This window comes from Solea senegalensis, linkage group LG16, assembly GCF_019176455.1.
Source record: "Solea senegalensis isolate Sse05_10M linkage group LG16, IFAPA_SoseM_1, whole genome shotgun sequence".
NCBI lineage: Eukaryota > Metazoa > Chordata > Actinopteri > Pleuronectiformes > Soleidae > Solea > Solea senegalensis.
In genome coordinates this window covers 18,743,605-18,764,796 of record NC_058036.1, presented here as the reverse complement: position 1 = coordinate 18,764,796, position 21,192 = coordinate 18,743,605, and the positions used below count along the sequence as shown (strand labels likewise).

Genomic DNA, 21,192 nt, shown 5'->3' with positions numbered 1-21,192 from the left:
TGGGGCCCAATGAGTCTGGTCAAGAAGGGGCCCAAGCTTAAAATCAAAACACAATATTCCATCGTGACGTCGTAATTAAGATATTCTTGATTGAATTTCAAAGTAAAAGTGCTTGTTTTGATGTATATTTCACAATAAAATCCTATTTATGACGCAAATTGAATCTATTAATATCAAAAACTGACATTTAATTAAATGATACTGTAAGTAAAACACCAAACAAGCTTATTTATATATGTAATTGAATTGAATATTGTATGTAATTTGTTCGGCTGCACATTGTGTTTAAAAGAAGCTGAGGTCATGGGTCATGTTTTCAGTATAATGTGATATTAAGTGGTGGGCCACGTGTAATTGATTGGGGGGGCGCCGCCAGTTTGACACCTCTGATTTAGAGCTTTAGGAGAGAGTGTTGGAGCAAGTTTGGATCTTATCTGAGGCGTGAATCTCTGGAAAGGGAATCCAGCGCTGGACACAAGCACCGCTGTCACATAGTTACTCACACTCTTATAACATGTGTATATGGTGTCGCCCTGTGGGTGAACCTTGTTTTGGCTTTGTCACATTCCGTCTCGTTCCCATCCTCACTCCCGCTGCATTTAGCCGGCGAGATTATCCACGGCTATGTTTAGAAACACAGCTGCGCCTCCGTTATTCCTCCCCTGATCCTTCAGTTGCAAAACACACACACTTAAACAATAAAAACACACACACAGCTTCTGCTGATAGATGCAGTAATTGACATTGACGTCGTATCGCACTCCTGTCGCAGTCTGTCTACTCGGTCAGCAGTGAATTGACTTTTCAGAACCTGGAAATGCAGCAAGTGTTGATACAGCATCAATTATTCAGTACATCACTGATGTCACTGAAGTGATGTCTAGTTTATCAACTCACTCTGCATTAAAGCTCTATGCCAGTCTTTAAAAACGTTCAACTTATCTTCTTTTCTTTGTCTTCTTTTAACCCTTTAACACCGAGTGTATCACAGACGACGGTTTCTGAACGCTGTGAAGTTGCACGTCAAAGCGAGTGTGTAGTCATTACGGTAATTTACATCGCGCTCTTTCAGGAAGCCGGCGAATCAGCGTCTTTGTCACCAGAGGGGAGCGAGTTGGGAAAAAACGCCTGTATATAGTTTCCTTTTTTTTTCCTGTTTTTCTTCATTTAAAATTTTTAATACATCATTTTAACATGCAGTAAATTGTAAATAACTGCCAGATATTGAAAGTTATTCTGGGAAAAAGGGCAAAAGCACTTACTCACAGGACATTTTAGTGTTAAAATGAGTCTAAAATAAGTCTGACATTGTACATGTATTGTCACTATTCTGCCCTCCTTTCTATGATCCACAACAGTCTGTGAACACTGGACAGCACCTGGTGCTTTGTCCATGTTTTTAATGACTCTTATTTGTATGAATGTGAACTGTTTTCACGTTGTTTTTGTCCTTCTCTCTGTTGCCAGGTCGGGTAAAGCCACTTACTTCAGCGCAGTGTTCAACACTCTGAGCCCAGCAATCAAACAGTCATGGATCAGTAACCTGCAGATGGCCAAACTGGCTCTAGGTACTGTACTCTGCCTCATTATCCTCCTCTTCCTCCACTGCCTCAGTTACACAGTTAGTTGTTAGGAACATGCATTTACTGTAACTGTCGCCTGTGATTAAACAACTCTCTTGATGTTTTAAAAACCTTCACTGCATGCTGCGCGTTCCTGAATGAATACTTAAGTGCTTGTGTGTGTTACACTTTAGAAGAGGACAACCTACAGGGCTGGTTCTTTGCAGAAGACGATGGGAATCAGATGAAGAAGCAGAAACACCCTCTCCTGCTGCGACAGATGCCTGTGGTCATGTCAAAACTACAGGAGTTCAAGGTGAGACTTTTTTGTTTTTTAATTCATTAATTAAACTAGTTGACTGTCCATATTTCTGTGTCCCATTTGGGGAAATGTGGTTGCAGGGTTGATCATAAATTTTATTTAGATGTAGAGCATGACACGAGAAAGCTGTAGCTGTAGCTGAGGCCAGTGGTGGTAACACTGAGTAAGACCTTGCATATGCAGTAATGTTGCTTGCACCGTGTAAATCGCAGCATGAGCAGACGACAGTTCAAATAAAGTTCACACAATCTATACTGTGCTGTGTTAGAGGGGAAATCGCAGATGTCACTCACTACTGTCCTTGTGCCAGTATGCGAGCACTTGTGCAGAATTGATTTAATGATGGAAGTGTGTCTGTTACTGCTTTGTCAGGGTGCAAATTTGGCAGTTTCCAGTTTAGCAGGCGCCTAGTTGTCCACCTGCCGTCCGCTGACTTAAAAATCTGAAATTCCTTGAGCTGACGGAGCATAAAATCTTGAATTTCACCATGTTGTGTCTCTGTTGTCCTATTCTTCTGCACAGCTCTACAGCAGCATAGCTTCTTCTTTTATTTCTGGGTATAAGTCGGGGGTTGAGGAACTGTAGCACATGTGCAGAGCATCCAGATCGTATACATGCAGTAGTAAGTAGCTCAACTCCCAATTACTCCAATTATTCTCTGGGTGTGTTAGTCCAGAAACTGGACTTTCTGAAACTGGATTCAGTTATAGTCAGTTTTTTGAATACATAATGTTATGTATTAAACGTATTAACGGTGGCTTTCTTCAGGACAATGCACCCTGAAACTGAAAAAGATAAATGGAATTCCGCAATCATGCATTAGTTTATTTACCTGTCGTTACATCTGTTGCTCGTTTTTATTGTATGATTTTTCTGTGACATCACAGGCCGGTTAGCTCAGTTGGTTAGAGCGTGGTGCTAATAACGCCAAGGTCGCGGGTTCGATCCCCGTACGGGCCATGTGGTTTTGAGTCATGGTTTGACTTTGAGGTAAATGTCACTTAAATATGCGACGTATCATATATCACCAGTAAAAATGACAGTTGTGAACTTCCTTTAATAAAGCTAAACCTCATGGAGATTGTTCTGCTCTGTGTCAGGTGGAGTGTGCCGTTCATAACCCAGAGCCCCATGTCAACACTGAGAGCACGGCAGACACTCCCATTGTGGGCCATGGATGTGTTTGGGTAAGTGTTTTTTTTTGGTTTTTGTGTTATTTCTTTTAAAATCCTATTAAAATATGTGCAGAAAAACAACCTTTTCCCATGGTTTCTAGTAATGTAGGTCTCTTCCACCCAGAGGGAGAGCTAAATAACTGGATGTCAACTTTGAAATCTGAGTCTTGGGCGAGAATATTGTTTTTAAACTGTGTTGAGTGGCGTTAACAAGTGTTCATTGCTGTGGTTTTTGTAGTCGCAGCTAACACTGTTACTATTTAACACTTGGCTATCATTAAGCCTTGAGTTTTTATGTTTTCCTTTAACAAAATGGGTTAGCAGAGCAGATGGCACATTGATGCTGTTTATTTATTAATGTGTCTAATGTGCGTGTGAGCGAGACCATAAGAGTTGAGTAGTTATGTCTTTGGTATTTTAAGTTTTTCTCAAAATACACAGTGAATTTCATACATTAGGGAAAACCTCACATCTGTTAAAGACATAAACAGAATCTTCAGCTTGTTATTCTTACGCTGCGGTGATAGACATCGCTGAAGTACGTTAAACCCCAAGGGGACATTTTTAAATTGTTAGATGTAAGTTATTTTAAATATAATTAAATGTTGAAATATTTCCCTTTGTCATTAAGTTTCCTGTGTGTTCTTTCATGCATTATATCAGGCGCATGTTCACTCTGAGTACATTTTGCATCACTTTTGACCAGGTTGCAAGTTGCACCAATCAGATGGGCCAGATAGCGATCGTGGCCATGCAGAACTCCAGCCCTAAAGTGACCGAGTGTTTCAACGTGGAGTCCCGAATCCTGTGCATGACCTTCGTCCCGCCTGAGCTACCTCAGGAAAATGGCGAGAAGGTTCCGGAAAACGACAACGTCCCTGCTGCAAAGGCCAGCGACACTCCCAGTGTCTGTCTGGGCATGGAGGATGGCAGGTGCACATGCTTATACTGTACATAAGTTACCATTTATGAAGAGATGGTCTTTAAATTGTTATTCTTGTAAATCTCTGGTCCCCAACGTCAAAGAACAAGCAGAAGATCGTCGGACACGCTAACTTAAATGGGTCATAATGCCATTTTGAATTTAGCAGTATCAATTTTCTGTGTCCAATAGCAACTGAATGAAACCCAACATCCCCCATGTTTTATTTATAGTGCACAAACCAGGTCAGAGCCAAACCGGCACGGTCGTTTACTGATAAAACCGACCAATATAAGCATTGATTTGTGACTATATACATTAGGTCTGCACACGTAAGCACTAAACGACCAACATCACAATATTCTAATTCACAAACAGTGCAGTTATTCAATAAAGATCATTTTGTGGCCAAATAGTATTTTCATGAATTGCTTCAGCGCTGCAGAGATTCCCTGAATTCCAACAAATAATCAAATCATTATGTGTTTTTAAAAGCAGAAATGACCGTTCCTAAAAATCCTTAAAAATCATATCACAATCACAGGATTAGATCTGATTATAACATGCAATTTTGAATGTATACCAATATGAAAATGCAACTACTGCTCTACTGTACTTAAATATGTACTTTCCTATGTAATATTAGGGAGTTATTTATGATAAATGATGTATGTCAAAGTCACATTCTTTTTTACTAATGACATTTCCTGATCCGTTCAGCGTCATCGTGTATAAAAGCAGCCAGCGCTTCAAGAAAGTACGTTTGCAGCATTTCTTCACACCAGACAAGTCCACTGTTACCAGCCTGGTCTATAAGAAGCCCTGTCTGTACGCCGGCCTGGTCAGCGGCTCTGTGGCGGTGTACTCCAGATCACAAGGTGTGTGTTTGTTCATTCTCTGAAACTGTAGTAATTTAAGTGGTTCACAAGTTCAAATTTCTACGATTTTAGTCTGTTCTAGCCTCTGAATTTTGTAACTTCAGACATAATTGAACCATGTACGTGAACGCGAGAGTATCGTCTTTGGACAGAAATAATGTCTGAAAGTTAGATTTAGTGGACGTAGCTTAACATTTAGCAACAGGGGCCAAACTTACTACTACGTTCCACTTTTGCAGGAAGCTGCTTTTGCATTTACAAGCCCGCAGTTACATTTATACTTAAACACAGATCTGTGTACGGATGGATGTGGACAGGTAGAGCCATCCAAAGTCAGTGTGTTCAGGGGTGTCCTCTGATGTGTGCCGAGGTTCTGTATCCATTTGCTCTGTTGTCTTGGAGAAGCCGATCTTAGTAGTGACCTAGTTACTGTTTTTTTTCCTCCCCGTGGCGCACAGACGTAGCGGAGGAAAGTCTGTCACATCTTCGATTTTGTTCCATTTCTTATCAGCTTTCATAGCCGTGCAAACAAAAGGTGGTTGCACCTCTTTTTTATTCCCTCTCTGTCTCTGTGGGATTCTTCTCCTTGTCACATTGTGTGTTGTGGCAAAAATGAGTTCATATTTTTTTAAACAGAATCTGAGAGAGAGTGAAACACAGTCTGAAAGATTATAAATAATGGCCCGAGGACAGAAAGACGGTAGGAAAACTCCTCCCTCCCTAGTTTGCCTGGAAGAAACCTGAAGTACATGCAACCGTTCAGGAATGTTCCATTGAACGCTCCTCACACCTTGTTTGGATGCACCTCTTTGTCTCAGTGGTACAGTGTAATGTCACCGTGTCGGTGTCCGAGCTGTGGCCTCTTTTCGTTTGATGCTTAAATTCCTGACTCATCCTGCACAGTTTGGCAGAGGAAGTGTGCCGTGCACGCCTGTTGTACAGTAATGCTGCTCTCGTGCACTGTCACAGTGTCACAGCGGCTCCATTAGCATCATAAAGTCCACCCACAGACAGTTTTACAGCGTAGAGGAGGACGCCTGACGGATAACTTTCTGGGTTTCCGAGTGATTGTTCCTCTGCTCGTTCTTGTTCTGTCATGCTTGCTGTTTCGCGCCATTTCCTCTGTGACTTGTACGAGAGGCGGGCGGCGATTTGGCAAAGGTCACAAGTCACGGACAGACGCTCGGAGCATAAAATCTGTTGTGTTGTTCATCATAACTCTGTGTTTCCCTCCTGACAATATTACTGTATAGAAGATTGTTGGATTTCTTTGGTCCTCTAAGACAATAAACCAAAAGCAAACACATACTCGATTAATCAAGAGATTACTCAACAATGACAGTAATGTAGTAAGTCATTTGCAGTCCTACTAGCAATAAATGAGCTTTTATTAGTTAGGTTTACTACATGTGCGTCTCTTAAACACCCACACACGTTTGCTGCAGGAATGCCTCAGTTAAAAAGTGAGATACTGTATGTGGGCTGACATCTTACGTAAGTCTCTAATTTGGCAGTTTTTCTTCCTATTTTCTCTTTCTCTTAGTTGCTCTTCCTTTTTTTTCTCTCTCATGTGCATTCACCTGTACGGGATGATTATTACAACAATACAAATGGTATTGCTTGAATGCTAGATAATCCCACACAGCTCCTACTGGGTTAGGGTTGTGGGATTGCTCTTTTCTCTTCCCCAGTCATTACTGTACTGTACTTCTGAAAGAACACCTCTCTCTCTCTCTCTCTCTCTCTCTCTCTCTCTCTCTCTCTGCGTGGTTTCTTTCAATAGCCGCCTTTGTGCCTTCTCTTAAACAAACAGTACTGGTCAGGCCTCATTCCCTTCCTGGGCTAGATTAGCTAAGGGAATGTGTGTATCTAGAGGAAATGAAGTTCGTATTCGACACAGTTAAAAAAAAGAGTAAAAACTCTCTTTGACTCTCATTTTATGGCAGCAATGATCCAAATCTAAAGCACAACGGTTGCAGGAATGTAACGTGCTGATACGTATGAAGACACAGCATGTTGTGTGTGTGTCTCTGCAGCAGAGTGTGTGTAGGAGGTGTGTGTGGGCTCAGTTCTGACTAAAGCCTCGCATGTAGCCCATCTATATTCATAGTGAAGACTGTGAGAACCATCAATGGCCACTTATAAATGCAGATGACCTTTCACAGACGACAGAGCGAGTGTTACGCTTGATCTTTTGCTGTGGCATCAACAATTGTTTAGGGTTTACTTACTGAAACTAATAGAGGTGATGTCACTGTGTTATTTTGTCAAATAAAATGTTTCATTGCCGAGCACCCGTTCTCTTTTGCAGACGGTTTGTGGAACTGTGACAAACCCAAGGTGTTGAAGCTCGGAGTCCTCCCCGTCAAGACCATGCTGGCAGTGGAGGATCACCTCTGGGCTTCGTCGGGTGGCCAGGTCTTCATCGTCAGCTCCCACACACATTCTGTGGAGGTATAAAGCCGAGCTCTGCCAAGCACTGTGTCCTCTTATCTGTGCATCTGTCCCCGTCTCGCAGTGTAAATCATGCAGGAAATATGTATATGAGTTTGTCTTGTCAGTCTACAGGTTGTTTTGCACAGTTGAAGTTAATGTGTCAGAGATGTGACTTTATAGAAAGATTTAGTGTCAATAGCCGATTGTTTTTTTATTTTATTTAACCGGGAAAATCCCATTGAGATTAAGAACCTGTTTTTCCAAGGGACTCCTGGCCAAGATAAGCAGCAGCAAATACAAAAACACAAACAGAAAACAAATAAAAAAGAATCCAGATTAAATTTAACAAGCACATTATGGAAAACAAGTGCATACTGTGGAGTCAGCAAATGATCTTGTGATTGACGACGCTGACTAACGCTTCCTCTCAATGTTTCCTTTTCCTGTATCCTTGAGTATGAATTTGATTCCTAATCTGTGTGTGTGTGTGTGTGTTCTGCCCTGGGTCCAGGAATAGTAACGTCCCTGTGACATGCACTCGCTCATAATCTGCTCAGCCTCATTAAGCTCATTAAGTTGGACCACCTGCCTGACTCACTCTGTCACAGCTTGTCCACGGTGGTGACGACCGAGAGATAAACGTGTAGCAGTGAACCAAGTATGGCCGGATTACTCATCGTATGTAGATTATAAGAGTGTACAAGACATAACGTCTACGTATCTTCCTCCTACATTTTATCAGAGCTTGTGTACTGAGTCACGTGAATGGACTCTCCTTATCCAAACATAACTCCACCTACTCATGGAGCAGTTTGGTGAGATTATGTAACTCGTGGTGGTGGTGATGGAAAAAAAGCTTCTACTTTATTGGTTTCCATGCACACACACACTGAAGAACGATATGATGCACACATTTCCAAGTATTGTAAATTAAAACCAAATAATGAGCGTTGTTCTAAATAAAACCTTCCTGACCTCATATGGAAACAGAACCTCTTTGTAGCCTCTGGAAATGGTGACGTATACTAATGACAATCACAGATTATAATCCCACTGGTTCTAAATTCTATGCACAAAAAATGAAAAGTTAAAATGATCTCTTTATACAAAGGGATAGTAGATTATTGACTTTTTGCAACCGTGTTCTCACCCTTCCTTCACCCCGACCAGAGGCAGCTGGAGGTCCACCAGGAAGAGGGCATGGTGGTGTCCCACATGGTGGTGGCCGGCGTGGGCATCTGGATCGCCTTCAGTTCCGGTTCCACACTTCGCCTTTTCCACACGGAGACGCTGGAGCACCTGCAGGACATTAACATCGCTACACCTGTCCACAATATACTGCCGGGTAAGACGTCATTAATCATTATTATTATTATTATTATTATTTATGTCCTTATTTTTGAAGTGATCAAATCTGGGCATGGTTCACTACTCTGCCCGTGAACTATGTTTCAGAATCAAAGCCTAAATGTCCAAATTCCTTGACTTAACTGCATCCAATCACCAACATTTTCAACACATAAAGTTGCTAATCTCAGCCGACATAGAGGGGATAGGCGGGGTCACACCCTGGACAGTTTGTCAGTCCATCAAAGGGACAAACAAACACCCACTCTCACACCTACGGTCAATTTTAGAGTGTCCAATTGACCTAATCCCCATAGGAAGCCGGAGAACCCGGAGAAAACCCACACACACACACACACACACACTGGGAGAACATGCAGACTCCAAACTCCCGGGTCTTCTTTGGCCTATCAAGATCTGCCTGTTGACACTTTTATGACTTTAGTCCTTTATGGTTTATTTCCACACCCTATTTCCTTGGAAGTCCTTGGTCTGCGTTCAGCCTTGTGAATTTGAAATTCAGTCATTGTGGTCACTTTTCCCTGTGTGTGTCAAAACTGTTGGACAAAGGTGTTGTCCTTGTTGTGATTTGTGATCCTCTGTCATTGTCTGGTTAACTGTTCGCTTCTTCCTTCCAGCGTTTGCGGCCGCGCGTCCCGTGAGCTCACGTTTCAAGAATGCCGTCGTACTTGGTGCCTGTCGGTAATTAGCTGTAGTTGTGTAGGTGCTCATCCACGCAGCTGTTGTCCTGGCAGGTCTGTCGCGCTCCCTGTCCTCCTCTAAACACTTGATCTGAACCCTTTCATTAAGTCTCTATTCATAGTCTCGCATAAGAAAAGAACATTTAACCTCCTCGACAAGTTTCCCAGTTGAACTTTGCGAGTTTTGGAGTGAAAATCCACAAATGTATAACAAGATGTCCTTTTGATGAATGACCAATGAATAAAGTCCAGTGAGTGGATTTAATCATGGAGATAACAGTCCTCACCCACGTGAAACACAAAGATAATGATCATTTAAAAGATATAAACAACACCTTCTCCACTCACAAGTAATTGTTTTGAGCATTTAAATAAAATAAAAGAGGTCAAAGAGTGCAGGAGGGCGTGAAGATTCTTTTTTTTTTTTTTGGGTTTACATTCATCATTCCACTATCTCACCTCTGACGCTGTAAACCTGTCATTAGCAGCGTGTAAATGCAGAGCAGTGTCAGACGTGAGCCAAAATGGCCCCATGGCTCGTCATTTCATCGTAAATGTTTGTACAACGATACACAACCGAGTGTGTTGCATCATAGTGGCTTTCGGGTTCCTGCTGCTGACCTCCACGCTTTGTTTCTATGGCGATTACACTGTATTGTGTACAGTGGGAGGTGAAACAGGAACCGTTTCCTGCCACGTGCGTTTTGAAGCCGGGCATTGTCGAGGCTGAGGATGTTCCCGGCGTTCCCGGAGTGAAGTCATCAGAGTAACTTTGGATCTTACATGGTTTTGGATCCTTCACTGCTGAGTAATGCCTACAGCTGTGGCTTTGGTGTTTGTCCAGGACAATTCTTCAGTGTTGACTTCACATTTTTATGTGATTGTTTTCCCTTCGTACACTGTCGAAATCTGCAGCCCTGCAGTTGCTTGGTGCGGCTTCATCTTCAGCGTCATTAGCACTTCTATAATTGGTGTGGAATGCAATGCGTGTATATTTAGTGCCCTGTTATTTACATAAGGCTGCGGCATTAGCAATATATAGCTCAAAATGTCTAAAGGAACACATAGATGTCGTCTTCTCATCACGCTTCTTTAAGGGTTAAATCCAAACTACAACAAAGAACCATTTGCACGTCGCCTTGTTGTATCCATGGCTACATTGTTCACGTTGGCACGGTGATCGTCGTTTGTGCACCGTCATGTTTCGGACACATTTCTGCAGCTTCTGCAAGTTTCCCCTCAGGAAAATGTCTAATTCCTGTCCCATTATCTGGGATTCTCCTCTTTCTGTCTGAAGTGTTTAGAATTCCAGGAACAGACAGATGTGAATGATAAAGGGCGGCCTGCTTTGGGACCTCGCTGCGTATGTCGGCTAATAAGATCCATGCGACCGCAGAGGAAGCTGCTTCTGGGACAGACTACCACACATGAAAGCTTTCATCCGCTGGGCCCCCCCCATTAAGAGCTCACTTCCTCTCTGATAACTGCGCTGGATCTCCAATCTGTCAGTCAGAATTAAAATCAAAATTTGTTTTCTACTGCTGTTGAAGATGCAGTTGTGATTTACACGTTTTATTTCCTGCGTTAAATCCACCTGTGCAGAGCCGTCCCACAGTGGCGTAGAAATGTGCCATTTTTGCACAGATTCTGATGGAATTGCAAAGAGTGAGCTTCCTGTCATGTGAAATGACATTATTTCAGACTCAATCCTCCACATTATATGTGAAGTAATATTACATTACTGATCCTAATGTAATTGTGGCTCGTCGTCCGGAGAACAACACGCAGTCAGGCTCCACAAGAGGAAAAGAACACGGGGCGTTGTCCTCCAGAGTGAATGGTTCAGTGTTAAATGCAGGTGGAGTTATCCTTCTCATGTTCAAGCATGTTGGAGCAATTTCTGCTCACTATTCCTCTGTGGGCGACAGTAGTTCCTTATCCATCCCTGAGATCACAGCGGGTTAATATCCTGTAATAGCCGTCATTAACACAGTAATTCATAGCAAAGGTTTCTTATGATCACGTACGGTTCACATTTTAGAGTCATTCAGTGATATCAGTGGCTGGTTGAGTGATGTATACTCCCAAATCTCAATCTGTTTATCTTCCTCTGAGCCAGACGAATACAGATTAACTTATGCTGGATCATGGATTTAGTTTAAGCGCCGTGGCGTGGCCACTGAATCTGTTTTGCCGGGCAAAGAATCGACATCAGGGCAAAAACAAAAAGCCATAACGTAGTCGTAAAACGCTCACGTTAAAGGTAGAAATCATTCGCTTCAAATGTAAATAAAAGAGTGACTGTGTCAAAGGCAGTGGGGCTTCCATCCAAGCAGACTGTGCTGTGATGACGTCTCAGAGAGGGTCGAGTCGGCCTTTTGTCTGCCGCGCTGTGACCTAAAAAGGCAGCGACGCGTGGTCTAATCAGCGGGAGTCGGTAAATAACACCTTCAGTTTTTGTTTGTTTTTTTATTTGTGCGCTGTCATTTCCACCACTTGCACATTTCCTGACATATATACACAGAAAAGAATTCCCTTGTTCCTGAATGATCTGAGCACTGACTCAACGGCGCACTGTGGCTGAACTCCAGCTACTGTAAATCATATTTGACTGTAGTGTGAGTGTTACTACCGCTCTGTTTCTAGCATAAGCATACCTCTGTTATTCCATAATAACAGCAATGTTATTTAAAATCAATCCTTTTACAGTGAATTAATAAAAACTGTACTTTGTGGCAGTTTCTGGACCTGACGAATAAACTCCCACAGGAACCTTGAACTTTGAATCGCAACATAATTCTTTGAACAAGTTACTTTTAGTGATTTTATTTTGCCTCTGTTTGGTTTTTTCATGAACAACGAAACAATGTTATTATTATTTCTATTCTGTGTCCATCTTCTGAAAGTCAAGCAATACTATCAGACCTGACTGAGGGAGTGTTTGTGTGTAGAGCAGTAGCTTTTTGTTGGACACTTGGTTGTTTTTGTTTTCCATTCTCACTGAGCAACACGAGATCTGAACACCGCTGCATTGAGAAAAACAGAATTGTATGCAGCTGAACTCATTTTAACAACGGTTTCAACACAATATAACATGTGTTTCCTTATTTTGAACAGCTTAGACCTATGGATAGCCGTGCTTAAAAACTTCATTTCAACAAGGTACAGCAGACATTCAGTGTTGATTGATGATCTCCTTTGGCCCCTTTTTTTGAGGTGTGACGTTTCATTTCTTCACGTCTGTCTCGGCAGATTTTTGAGCGCTAACCCGTGTGATTTAGCACAGGCGTAAAATTCTCCTCCCGGAATATATTGATTTACGAAGTGAAATGAAACGGCGAGCCGAGTCAACATTGTGTCGGCCGAGCGTCAGCGTGTTATCGTTGTCAGCGTGAGCGTGTCGACGCGCAGAAGTCAAATGAAGGTTTTTTTTTGTATTATTGAGTGGGAAAATGTGGACGTGATATAGAAAGAGGTTATAATAACTTCCTGCTATAGAAGTCATGAAGACTCACATGGTGCTGATCTCAGTTATTTCACCATAATAATGTGTATTATTGTAATGTATGGGTATTTTGCTCCTCCCTCCTGCTGGTGGTTGTCAGGAATAAGTGCAGATCAAAGCGGCGCCGCGACGCAGGATCAGGGCCGGCGTCGGGTCGTGTTGACGCTCACTCCGGGTTTATTTTACTTCACCCTCTGGGTGGGGAACTCCAAATATTATGAAAGGACGAAGTCGAGCAAAGGCTGGCTGTGTGTGGACGCTCATTAGAAGCACATGTGGGCAAGATGCGGAGTACCTGCCCGTCTGCCCATCTGGCAGGATTCCTGGAAGTGTGGCAGTACGGCGGCATGTGTGTGTGTGTGTGTGTGTGTGTGTGTGTCCCAAGCAAGAGGTCAGTGCTGGAGAGGCTGGCAGTAATTTTTCCTTCAGCCCAAGAGGGTTTACTTTTAGGGGAGGAAATTCAAGTCAAGCTGTTACAGCAGTAATGAGTCATGACAGTCTCGCCTCCCACATAGCAGCACTCAGAGCGCTGTTTTTGCCAAATTCCAGATTCCGAATATAATCGTAAAAAAAAAAAAACGTCTGACAAGATATCGTCTCCTGCGTAGTTTGTTCCTGACAAACCTCCCGTGTCGGGGGGGAGAGTGGGAGAGGTTCCAAATTCCATATAATAAGTCACCGAACACAGACAGTCTGGTTTTATTGCCTTAAAGGTGCTTTCAACTTCACAATAGCTGCTTCTAAAGTCTGAAGAGGCAGGAGGGAAGAGGGAAAGGTCACCGCAGATTGTTCTTTTGTAGTTTCCTGAATAGAGGAACAGACCCTCGTCTGATTACAACATCGGCTTATATAAGACTTCTGTGTTTGTTTGTTTGGCTCTAAGCCGACCATAGTGAGCATTTGTATGAGTTCAGACGCTTCTGCTTTTCATCCACACTCCTCTCCTCCACGTTGCCCTGGAGACAAATAACAGTTGAGCATCATCGCTGCAGAAATGCCCCTGCTTTTTTTTTATACTGTACGTCTCCTCCCTCCCACACACTACACCGTATTCAAGCCCAGTGAAGTGGCCCATTAGCGACGAGCGTCTCTGAGTTTCCGCGGAGACTCGAGTGCGAACAGTTCACGTCAGACGCCGTCGATCACGGGGGGGAGATGAAGGAGATATCAGCCCCAAAACAAAATGAACTGTTGAAGAAATGTAACATGTTGGTGTTTTGTTTTCACGTGTAGGGAACCAGAGAGTGTCTGTGAGCAGTCTGCTGGTCTGTCACGGTCTTCTCCTGGTCGGGACCAACCTGGGGGTGACTGTGGCTCTCTCTGTCCCCAGACTGCAGGGGATCCCCAAAGTCACAGGTAACACTGACACATTTCATGTTGTCACAAACAAACTCCAAAGAATTGATTACTGCAATCAGTAGTTTAAGTCGAAGATGACTTAAAACAATAAGTTTTGTCTACAATCGGTTTTGCTTTACTTTGCCGACAGTTAACTTGTACAGTGATAGCTGGAATTAGAGAAGAAGATTTCTAAAGTTGCACAGTGTATGTGTAATTTAAGCCCCTTTTCCACTAGCGCTACTCGACTCGCCTCCATTAGCAATAGTACCTGGTACCTAGGAGCAAAAAAAGTCTTTAAACTCATGCAGGCTTTACATCCTCACGCTCAATAGTTTAGTGAAGGTAAATTACAATATATAAAAACATGAGTGATAAAGTGTGATGTTCCTGTGTGTGTTGTCAGGTCGCGGCATGGTCTCCTTACACGCTCACAATGGACCGGTCAAGTTCCTCACTGTCGCTGCAGCGGTGTGTAACCGCTCCTCCGGTCCGGCGTCCGCCGCCACCGCCACCTCAATCCAGCCCGCAGAGGCAGATGACGGGGAGAACGCTCCTTCAGCGCCGACTCCTCCTCAGGGGCGGGGCGTGTGGTTAGGGGAGGCGGGCTGCACCACCATGGCCCTCCAGGACTCTGTCTCCTCGTCGTCCTGCGGCTCCTTAGCGCCGTCCCAGGGCTCCCTGGAGCACGGGCCGGAGGACGGGGCGCTGTACGACGTGCTCCACGACCCGGCCCTCCAGCAGAGGGGCCGGCGCTCCAGCAAAGTGGACGTCAGCTCGCTGCTGGTGGTGTCGGGAGGTCTGGGCCATCGCAGGGTCAACAAGAAGACCAAGCAGTCCCGTCACGAGGACACCACGTCCTCGATCATGATCTGGCAGATTCCCTTACTTAACATGTGACACCAAAAACCACCTGGATCGGGTTAGTGAAATAGAATTTTATGAGTTATAAGTTGGGCTGGGTATTAATAAGTTTATTTATATATCACTTTTAATAAAAACGGCCCCTGTTGCTGAAAGTAGATGAAACAGCAGAAAGAAATCTTATATATTATGGTGAAATTGTTCAGTTTTAGCCGAGCCTGAACTTTCTGCTCTCACATTTATTCTGTGCACTGTCAAGTGTTTAAATACATCTTGTACATCACTGTTAGATGACGTTAACTCCGTCGTAGGATGTCACATTTGTGATATGAGGTCATACGGGGGAAAGTCCAGCACCCAGACAGCACCACAAAAGTATTGAAGTTTGATACCCAGCCCATATGTTACAAGGGAAAAAAACTAAATGTATCTCTCTTTTTTTTGTCAGTTTAAATAGAAAACCCGGTGTCACACAGACTTAAACCAAAAAGAACTAATAATGTGTTATTTAAACGAGGACCACTTTATTTAAATCCATAAAACCACTCATTCATCATCTGACAAAGGATATCGTGTCATCGTCAATGATATTTTTGTGCTGAAAAATAGTGAAAGTGTCTTTAAACGCGTCTAATGCTTTCCGTTATTTGCGCCATAACAGGTGACTGACTCACAGAGCAGTGTTTAAATCAGTGTTGTATGCACGCACGGTAACGAGGCTCTGATAAAGCGCTTCTCGTGAAATCAGGATCGTCTGTCGAGGCTCACGACTGCTGCGTGTGTTACGTGCTAACTCTTATTTTAAGGGGGGGAAAAGGATGTTGTATCTATGACTGAATAAGTGTGAGGTCGGCTTGATGTGAATCCCTGGCTGGCCCAGGTTTTTATTCATAAAGGGAAGACGGGGGGAGTTGCGATGACCACATGAGATTTTTATCTAATTAGGGTTCGAGCAACAAGGTTGCAAGAACCCTATTGAAACTGGAAGGATTATTATTATTATTATTATTATTATTATTCTTATTATTCCCCCAAATGAATCGCATTTTTGAGGCCTTTCCCATACCCCAAAACTCACAGATTTTTGTGACCGCATCAATCGTGGTGTAAATTTACGTCTGAAAAAGGTTCGGGGAATGTGCGTTGAAAATTGAATGTGGGAGGGGCCAATAAGTGCGGCGCCACCTGTCCAAATTCACCATGACCAACACAAATATCGCACATGCACGAAATTCGGTACACATGTGTAGTGGGTCAGGATGAAGAAAAAATTACATTATGACCATGATCCAAACCCAACAGGAAGTCCGCCATCTTGGGTTGATTGGCGATTTTTTGGCGATTTTGGCGAATTCGCAGCAATGGTATTTGAACTAACTCCTCCTAGAGTTTTCGTGCGATCACCTTCAAACTTGGTGAGGTCCCTGTGGACCAGTTGAGGAGCTCACGGTATCAAAAGTTTTTTCAAATGTCGCATGGCGCGCGAGATAGGGGGCGGCAAAGTTCGTGATGATTCTGATGTTTCGCATCAGAAAAACAAAACTCTTATAACTTTGCGATGGAAGGTCCGATCCGAACCAAACTTGCTATGATTGATGATGGGCCATGGCTGAAGACGTCTATGAAAAAACGGTGAAGTTTGAAAACAGCGCCTCCTTGTGGTGAAAGAAAATACACAAAAAAAAAGTTTTTTTACGATTTCGGGAATAACTTTTACACAGATAATCGTACCGCACTCAAAATTGGTGACAACAGTCAAAACACATGGTAGATGATGCGTGATCAATATGACGACAAATCGTTTAACGGTGTTGCCATGGCAACGACGCAAAGTCGGATTTTTGGGACAAAAAATCAAACTGCTACAACTTCGCAAATCCTGGTCCGATCTGAACCAAACTTGCTAGGATTGATGATAGTCCGGCCCTAAAGACGTCTATATGAAAATATTCAATTTCGAAAACAGCGCCCCCTGGTGACAGCAGACAGTATGAAAGCTTGTATTTCAATTATCTCCTCCTAGAGCTTTTGTGCGATCACCTTCAAACTTGGTGAGATCAATGTGGACGAGTTGAGCATCAAAAGTTATCAAAAGCTTTTTAAAATATTGTATGGCGTACCAGATAGGGGGCGCCAAAGTTGGAGATAATAATAATTTTTCACAACAGACAATGAAACTCTTATAACTTTGCGATGGAAGGTCTGATCCCAACCAAACTTGCTATAGTTGATGATGGTTAGTTGCTGAAGACGACTGTGTTGCTGAAACGGTACATTTTGAAAACAGCGCCTCCTGGTGGTGGTAGAAAATTCTAAAAAAACAAACTGTTACAACTTTGCCAATCCTGGTCCGATCTGAACCAAACTTGCAAGGATTGATGACAGTCTTGCCCTGAACACGTCTATATGAAAATATTCATTTTCAAATACAGCGCCCCCTGGTGACAGCAGACAGAATTACATTTATAGTTTTTGATGCTGCTCCAACAGGGATTGTTGTATCCACTTGAAACTTAGTATGTGGGACCCCAGACCCTTCCTCAACATGTCCGTAAAAGGTCACCTCCCTACAGGAAGTGGAAGGCCCAAAACAGGAAGTAAAGTCTTACATTGTCCGATTGACACGAAACTGGATATGTGAGTTACGGGACCTTCCCTGAACATGTTTCCGGAGACGAACAGGAAGTCGGCCATTTTAAACAGGAAGTGCCCTCTAACTTTGCAGTACATTGTCCGATCTGCACAAAACCTTATATGTGACACCAGGGACCTGTCCTGAGCATGTCTGTAAAAGGTCACCTCCCTACAGGAAGTGGAACGCCCGAAACAGGAAGTAAAGTCTTACATTGTCCGATTGACACAAAACTAGATATGTGAGTTACGGGACCTTCCCTGAACATGTTTCCAGAGACGAACAGGAAGTTGGCCATTTTAAACAGGAAGTGTCCGCTAACTTTGCTGTACGTTGTCCAATTTGCACGAAACCTTATATGTCACACCAGGGACCTGTCCTGAGCATGTCTGCAAAAGATGACCTCCCAACAGGAAGTGGAATGCCCGAAACAGGAAGTCAACTCTAAGATTGTCCGATCTGCACAAAACTTGATATGTAAGACAAGGGAACTTCCCTGAACACGTTTACGGACGCGCATTTGACCGAACAGGAAGTCGGCCATTTTAAACAGGAAGTGCCCTATAACTTTGCCATACGTTGCCGATCCCCCCCCGAAATTTGGATCGACATGTGCGGGGACGCCGCTGAAAATAACTAGTACTGAAAATAACTAGTACCGCGCGCGGTGAATGAACGGGTGAGAGCGCGAGGCGCGCGGGGAGCCGTGGCACACGGCGACTCGCGCGGGTCGGCTCGAACCCGTTCAGAACCGCGCGCGGTACTAGTTATTTTTCATCTTTGTTTCTTATGGAAAAAAAAAAATAAGATAAAAAAAAAAAAGCTTTATACTTTTGTCTCAGTTTGTCTGTATGTCCGTTGTGTATATGACAAAATCCATAAACGTTGTTTTATTGAGGAAAATGTGTGAGTTTCTATGCACGAGAGTGTGTACGAGAGTAACGACGTCACAAAAAAACCATGACATGTAAAGGTATAGCCGGCAATTTCAAGGCAAAAAAAACAATAGTGGGAGATAAAGGAGGGAGGAAATGTGTGTCAGTGTGCCTGTTTTCTGCTTTGTGCGTTCCTCTGCGCTGCCGCCTCTGTGTGTAGCCGTCAGTACATGCAGGGACTAGTAATGTGCCTGAGGGGGCTGCAGGAGCTGAGCTCTGATACAGCTCTTCCGGGATTGTGCTGCGTGAAAGAAAGGGTCATGATATTCTCTCTGACACCCACGCCCACTGTTGCACAACTGTTTCACTGCATTGTCGGTTGGATTTTTAAAAAAATAGACGCTATGACTTCAGGTTTCTGAGTTTTTCCCTCAGCTACAATCCATCGAGTATTCTCTATACTAATATATATGTAGATTTTTTTACTAATACTGACTGTCTTCAACCCGGAGATAACGTTTAACCCTTGTAACTAAATACTTGTCTTGTATTTATTAACTGAAGTGGAGCAGAAACTAACCCAGTTATTATCAGTGTGTCTGACTGGGTGTTGCCGTTGCTCACATATCGAGGCGGCTCAGTGATGGGAAGTCTTTTGTTTTCTCTCTGACCCTGAGGTTTCCATGGAGACGCACTCGCGTGGTGTGTGTTTGTGTGTGTGTCCTCAGCGAGTCTTTGTTCTCGGGAAACATCTACTATTAAAACCTCCCAGCTGAATCCTGTCGAAATCAAACGGCGCTGATAGCTGCGTGGTGTCCTTGCCGTGGCTTCCCCCTCTATTTCTATAAGTGGAGGTCAGTTGTTAAGATGTGCGGTCTGCAGACCCTGGATAAAAAATGTGTGCTCCTGCAGCTGCCGCCCTTCAAGGACGCGACTGTGTCACATGCTGAGTGTGTCAGTCTGTGTGTGTCAATGTTAAGATTACGTAAATGATACTAAATGAATCATATCAGTACGTTTGGAAACAGAAACACAGCCATTTTGAAATGACATGACACAGAGGAACAAACACAGGTGTCGTCAATGACATTAATTGTGGTTCCACTCCATGTTTTAGAGAGTGCCGGTCCTGCTGTTATTCTAATACTGGGTATTTTAGCATGTAGAAGCACATTTTTGGTGAAAAAGTTCTGTTAAATGCTGGTTAAATGCCGAGTAAAAGTACTGGTCTTAAAATGTGCTCAAGTGAAAGTAAAAAAGTAGCTTGTTTGAAATGTACTCAGAGTAAAAGTTACTTAGTTACTATTTTAACAAGGTCGTGCAAAAAGGACAAGAGGACACAAATCTCACAGGAATCATTTTTAATTAAAGGCATATTTTTACAAATTAAAGTGCTGACAAAATAAAATATGTAAACACATAATGCATCAGTCAAAATGGGTCAAAGGTCACAAATGCTTTAACTTTTTCACTCACTCTGGGACATTAATTAGCACCTATTCTCCTGTCCTCATAGTTCTCCTGTCCTTATTGTTCACCTGTCCTCATCGTTCACCTGTCCTCACGTTCACCTGGTTCACCTGTCCTCATTGTTCACCTGTCCACATTGTTCACCTATCCTCATCATTCATCTGTCCTCATCGCTCACCTGTCCTCATCTTTCTCCTGTCCTCATCGTTCACCTGTCGCTCACCTGTCCTCATCGTTCACCTGTCCTCATCACTCTCTTGTCCTCATCACTCACCTGTCCTCATCGTTCACCTGTCCTCATGCTCACCTGTCCTCATCACTCTCTTGTCCTCATCACTCACCTGTCCTCATCGCTCACCTGTCCTCATCACTCTCTTGTCCTCATCACTCACCTGTCCTCATCGTTCACCTGTCCTCATCGCTCACCTGTCGTCTCTTGTACCTGTGCTTGGATTCATAAGCACAAATGAAAGGGTGACTCATTATTCATGAGTGTTCTTATGCTTAGGATTACATGTTACATTCACAGTGTGTTTTAACGAGACTTGATCATTTCGTCACTTCTGCAGACGGCGATAATGTCATGCCCCAACAGGTTGAGTGCTAATGGAACACTTATTGATTTTTAAAGTGTTGTTAAAAGTGTTTTCAAGTGCTGCGTTTTAAAGTACTTCATTTCAATTTAGTACAATGTGCACCAAAAGGCTGTAAATACAATTTATAGCTTAGCTTTCTCTGCCAGAGGAGGTTATGTTTACACCAGGGTTTCTCTCTCTCTTTAGCTGTGAGTTTATGAGCAGAATAATGTCATTTTCTGGGGATGTGGGTCAAGGGAGAACTTATTACATTTTGGTGGTGAATATTTGATATTCCAAAGGAACCAGCTCAGATTATGATCTCACACCAACCTTTAACTGAAGAATTTATCACGAATCCACTGCAGTGTGTGTGTACGTCTACTTGGACAAGTCTGACTTTAATCTCTTGAATTTTGATTATCTGACTTTAATCTCAGAATTCTGACTTTTTTTCTCAGAAGTCTGGCTTTAATATGACTTTAATTTCAGAATTCTGACTAATCTACCTTTGATCTCAGAATTCTGACTTTAATCTCAAATTACTGTAATGTGACTTTAATTTCAGAATTCTGACTTTAATCTACCTT

General features: G+C 43.0%; 1 protein-coding gene and 1 non-coding gene across 4 annotated transcripts in view; both read left to right on the top strand.

Moving 5' to 3' along the window:
• Positions 1-15,987, top strand: part of arhgef10 (Rho guanine nucleotide exchange factor (GEF) 10) — a 38,234-nt gene extending 22,247 nt beyond the window's left edge. For all 3 annotated transcript variants that reach the window (XM_044047621.1, XM_044047619.1, XM_044047620.1), the window contains 9 exons: positions 1,468-1,568; positions 1,757-1,878; positions 2,985-3,071; positions 3,766-3,992; positions 4,702-4,859; positions 7,171-7,313; positions 8,466-8,640; positions 14,082-14,204; positions 14,593-15,987. In XM_044047621.1, the coding sequence (XP_043903556.1) occupies positions 1,468-1,568; positions 1,757-1,878; positions 2,985-3,071; positions 3,766-3,992; positions 4,702-4,859; positions 7,171-7,313; positions 8,466-8,640; positions 14,082-14,204; positions 14,593-15,086 (1,630 nt within the window). In that variant the 3' untranslated portion in view covers positions 15,087-15,987. The remainder of the gene's footprint in view (positions 1-1,467; positions 1,569-1,756; positions 1,879-2,984; positions 3,072-3,765; positions 3,993-4,701; positions 4,860-7,170; positions 7,314-8,465; positions 8,641-14,081; positions 14,205-14,592) is intronic.
• trnai-aau lies at positions 2,771-2,844 on the top strand. The gene has a single exon. It is a non-coding gene; the product is annotated as a tRNA-Ile (tRNA).
• Positions 15,988-21,192: the final 5,205 nt, after the last annotated feature.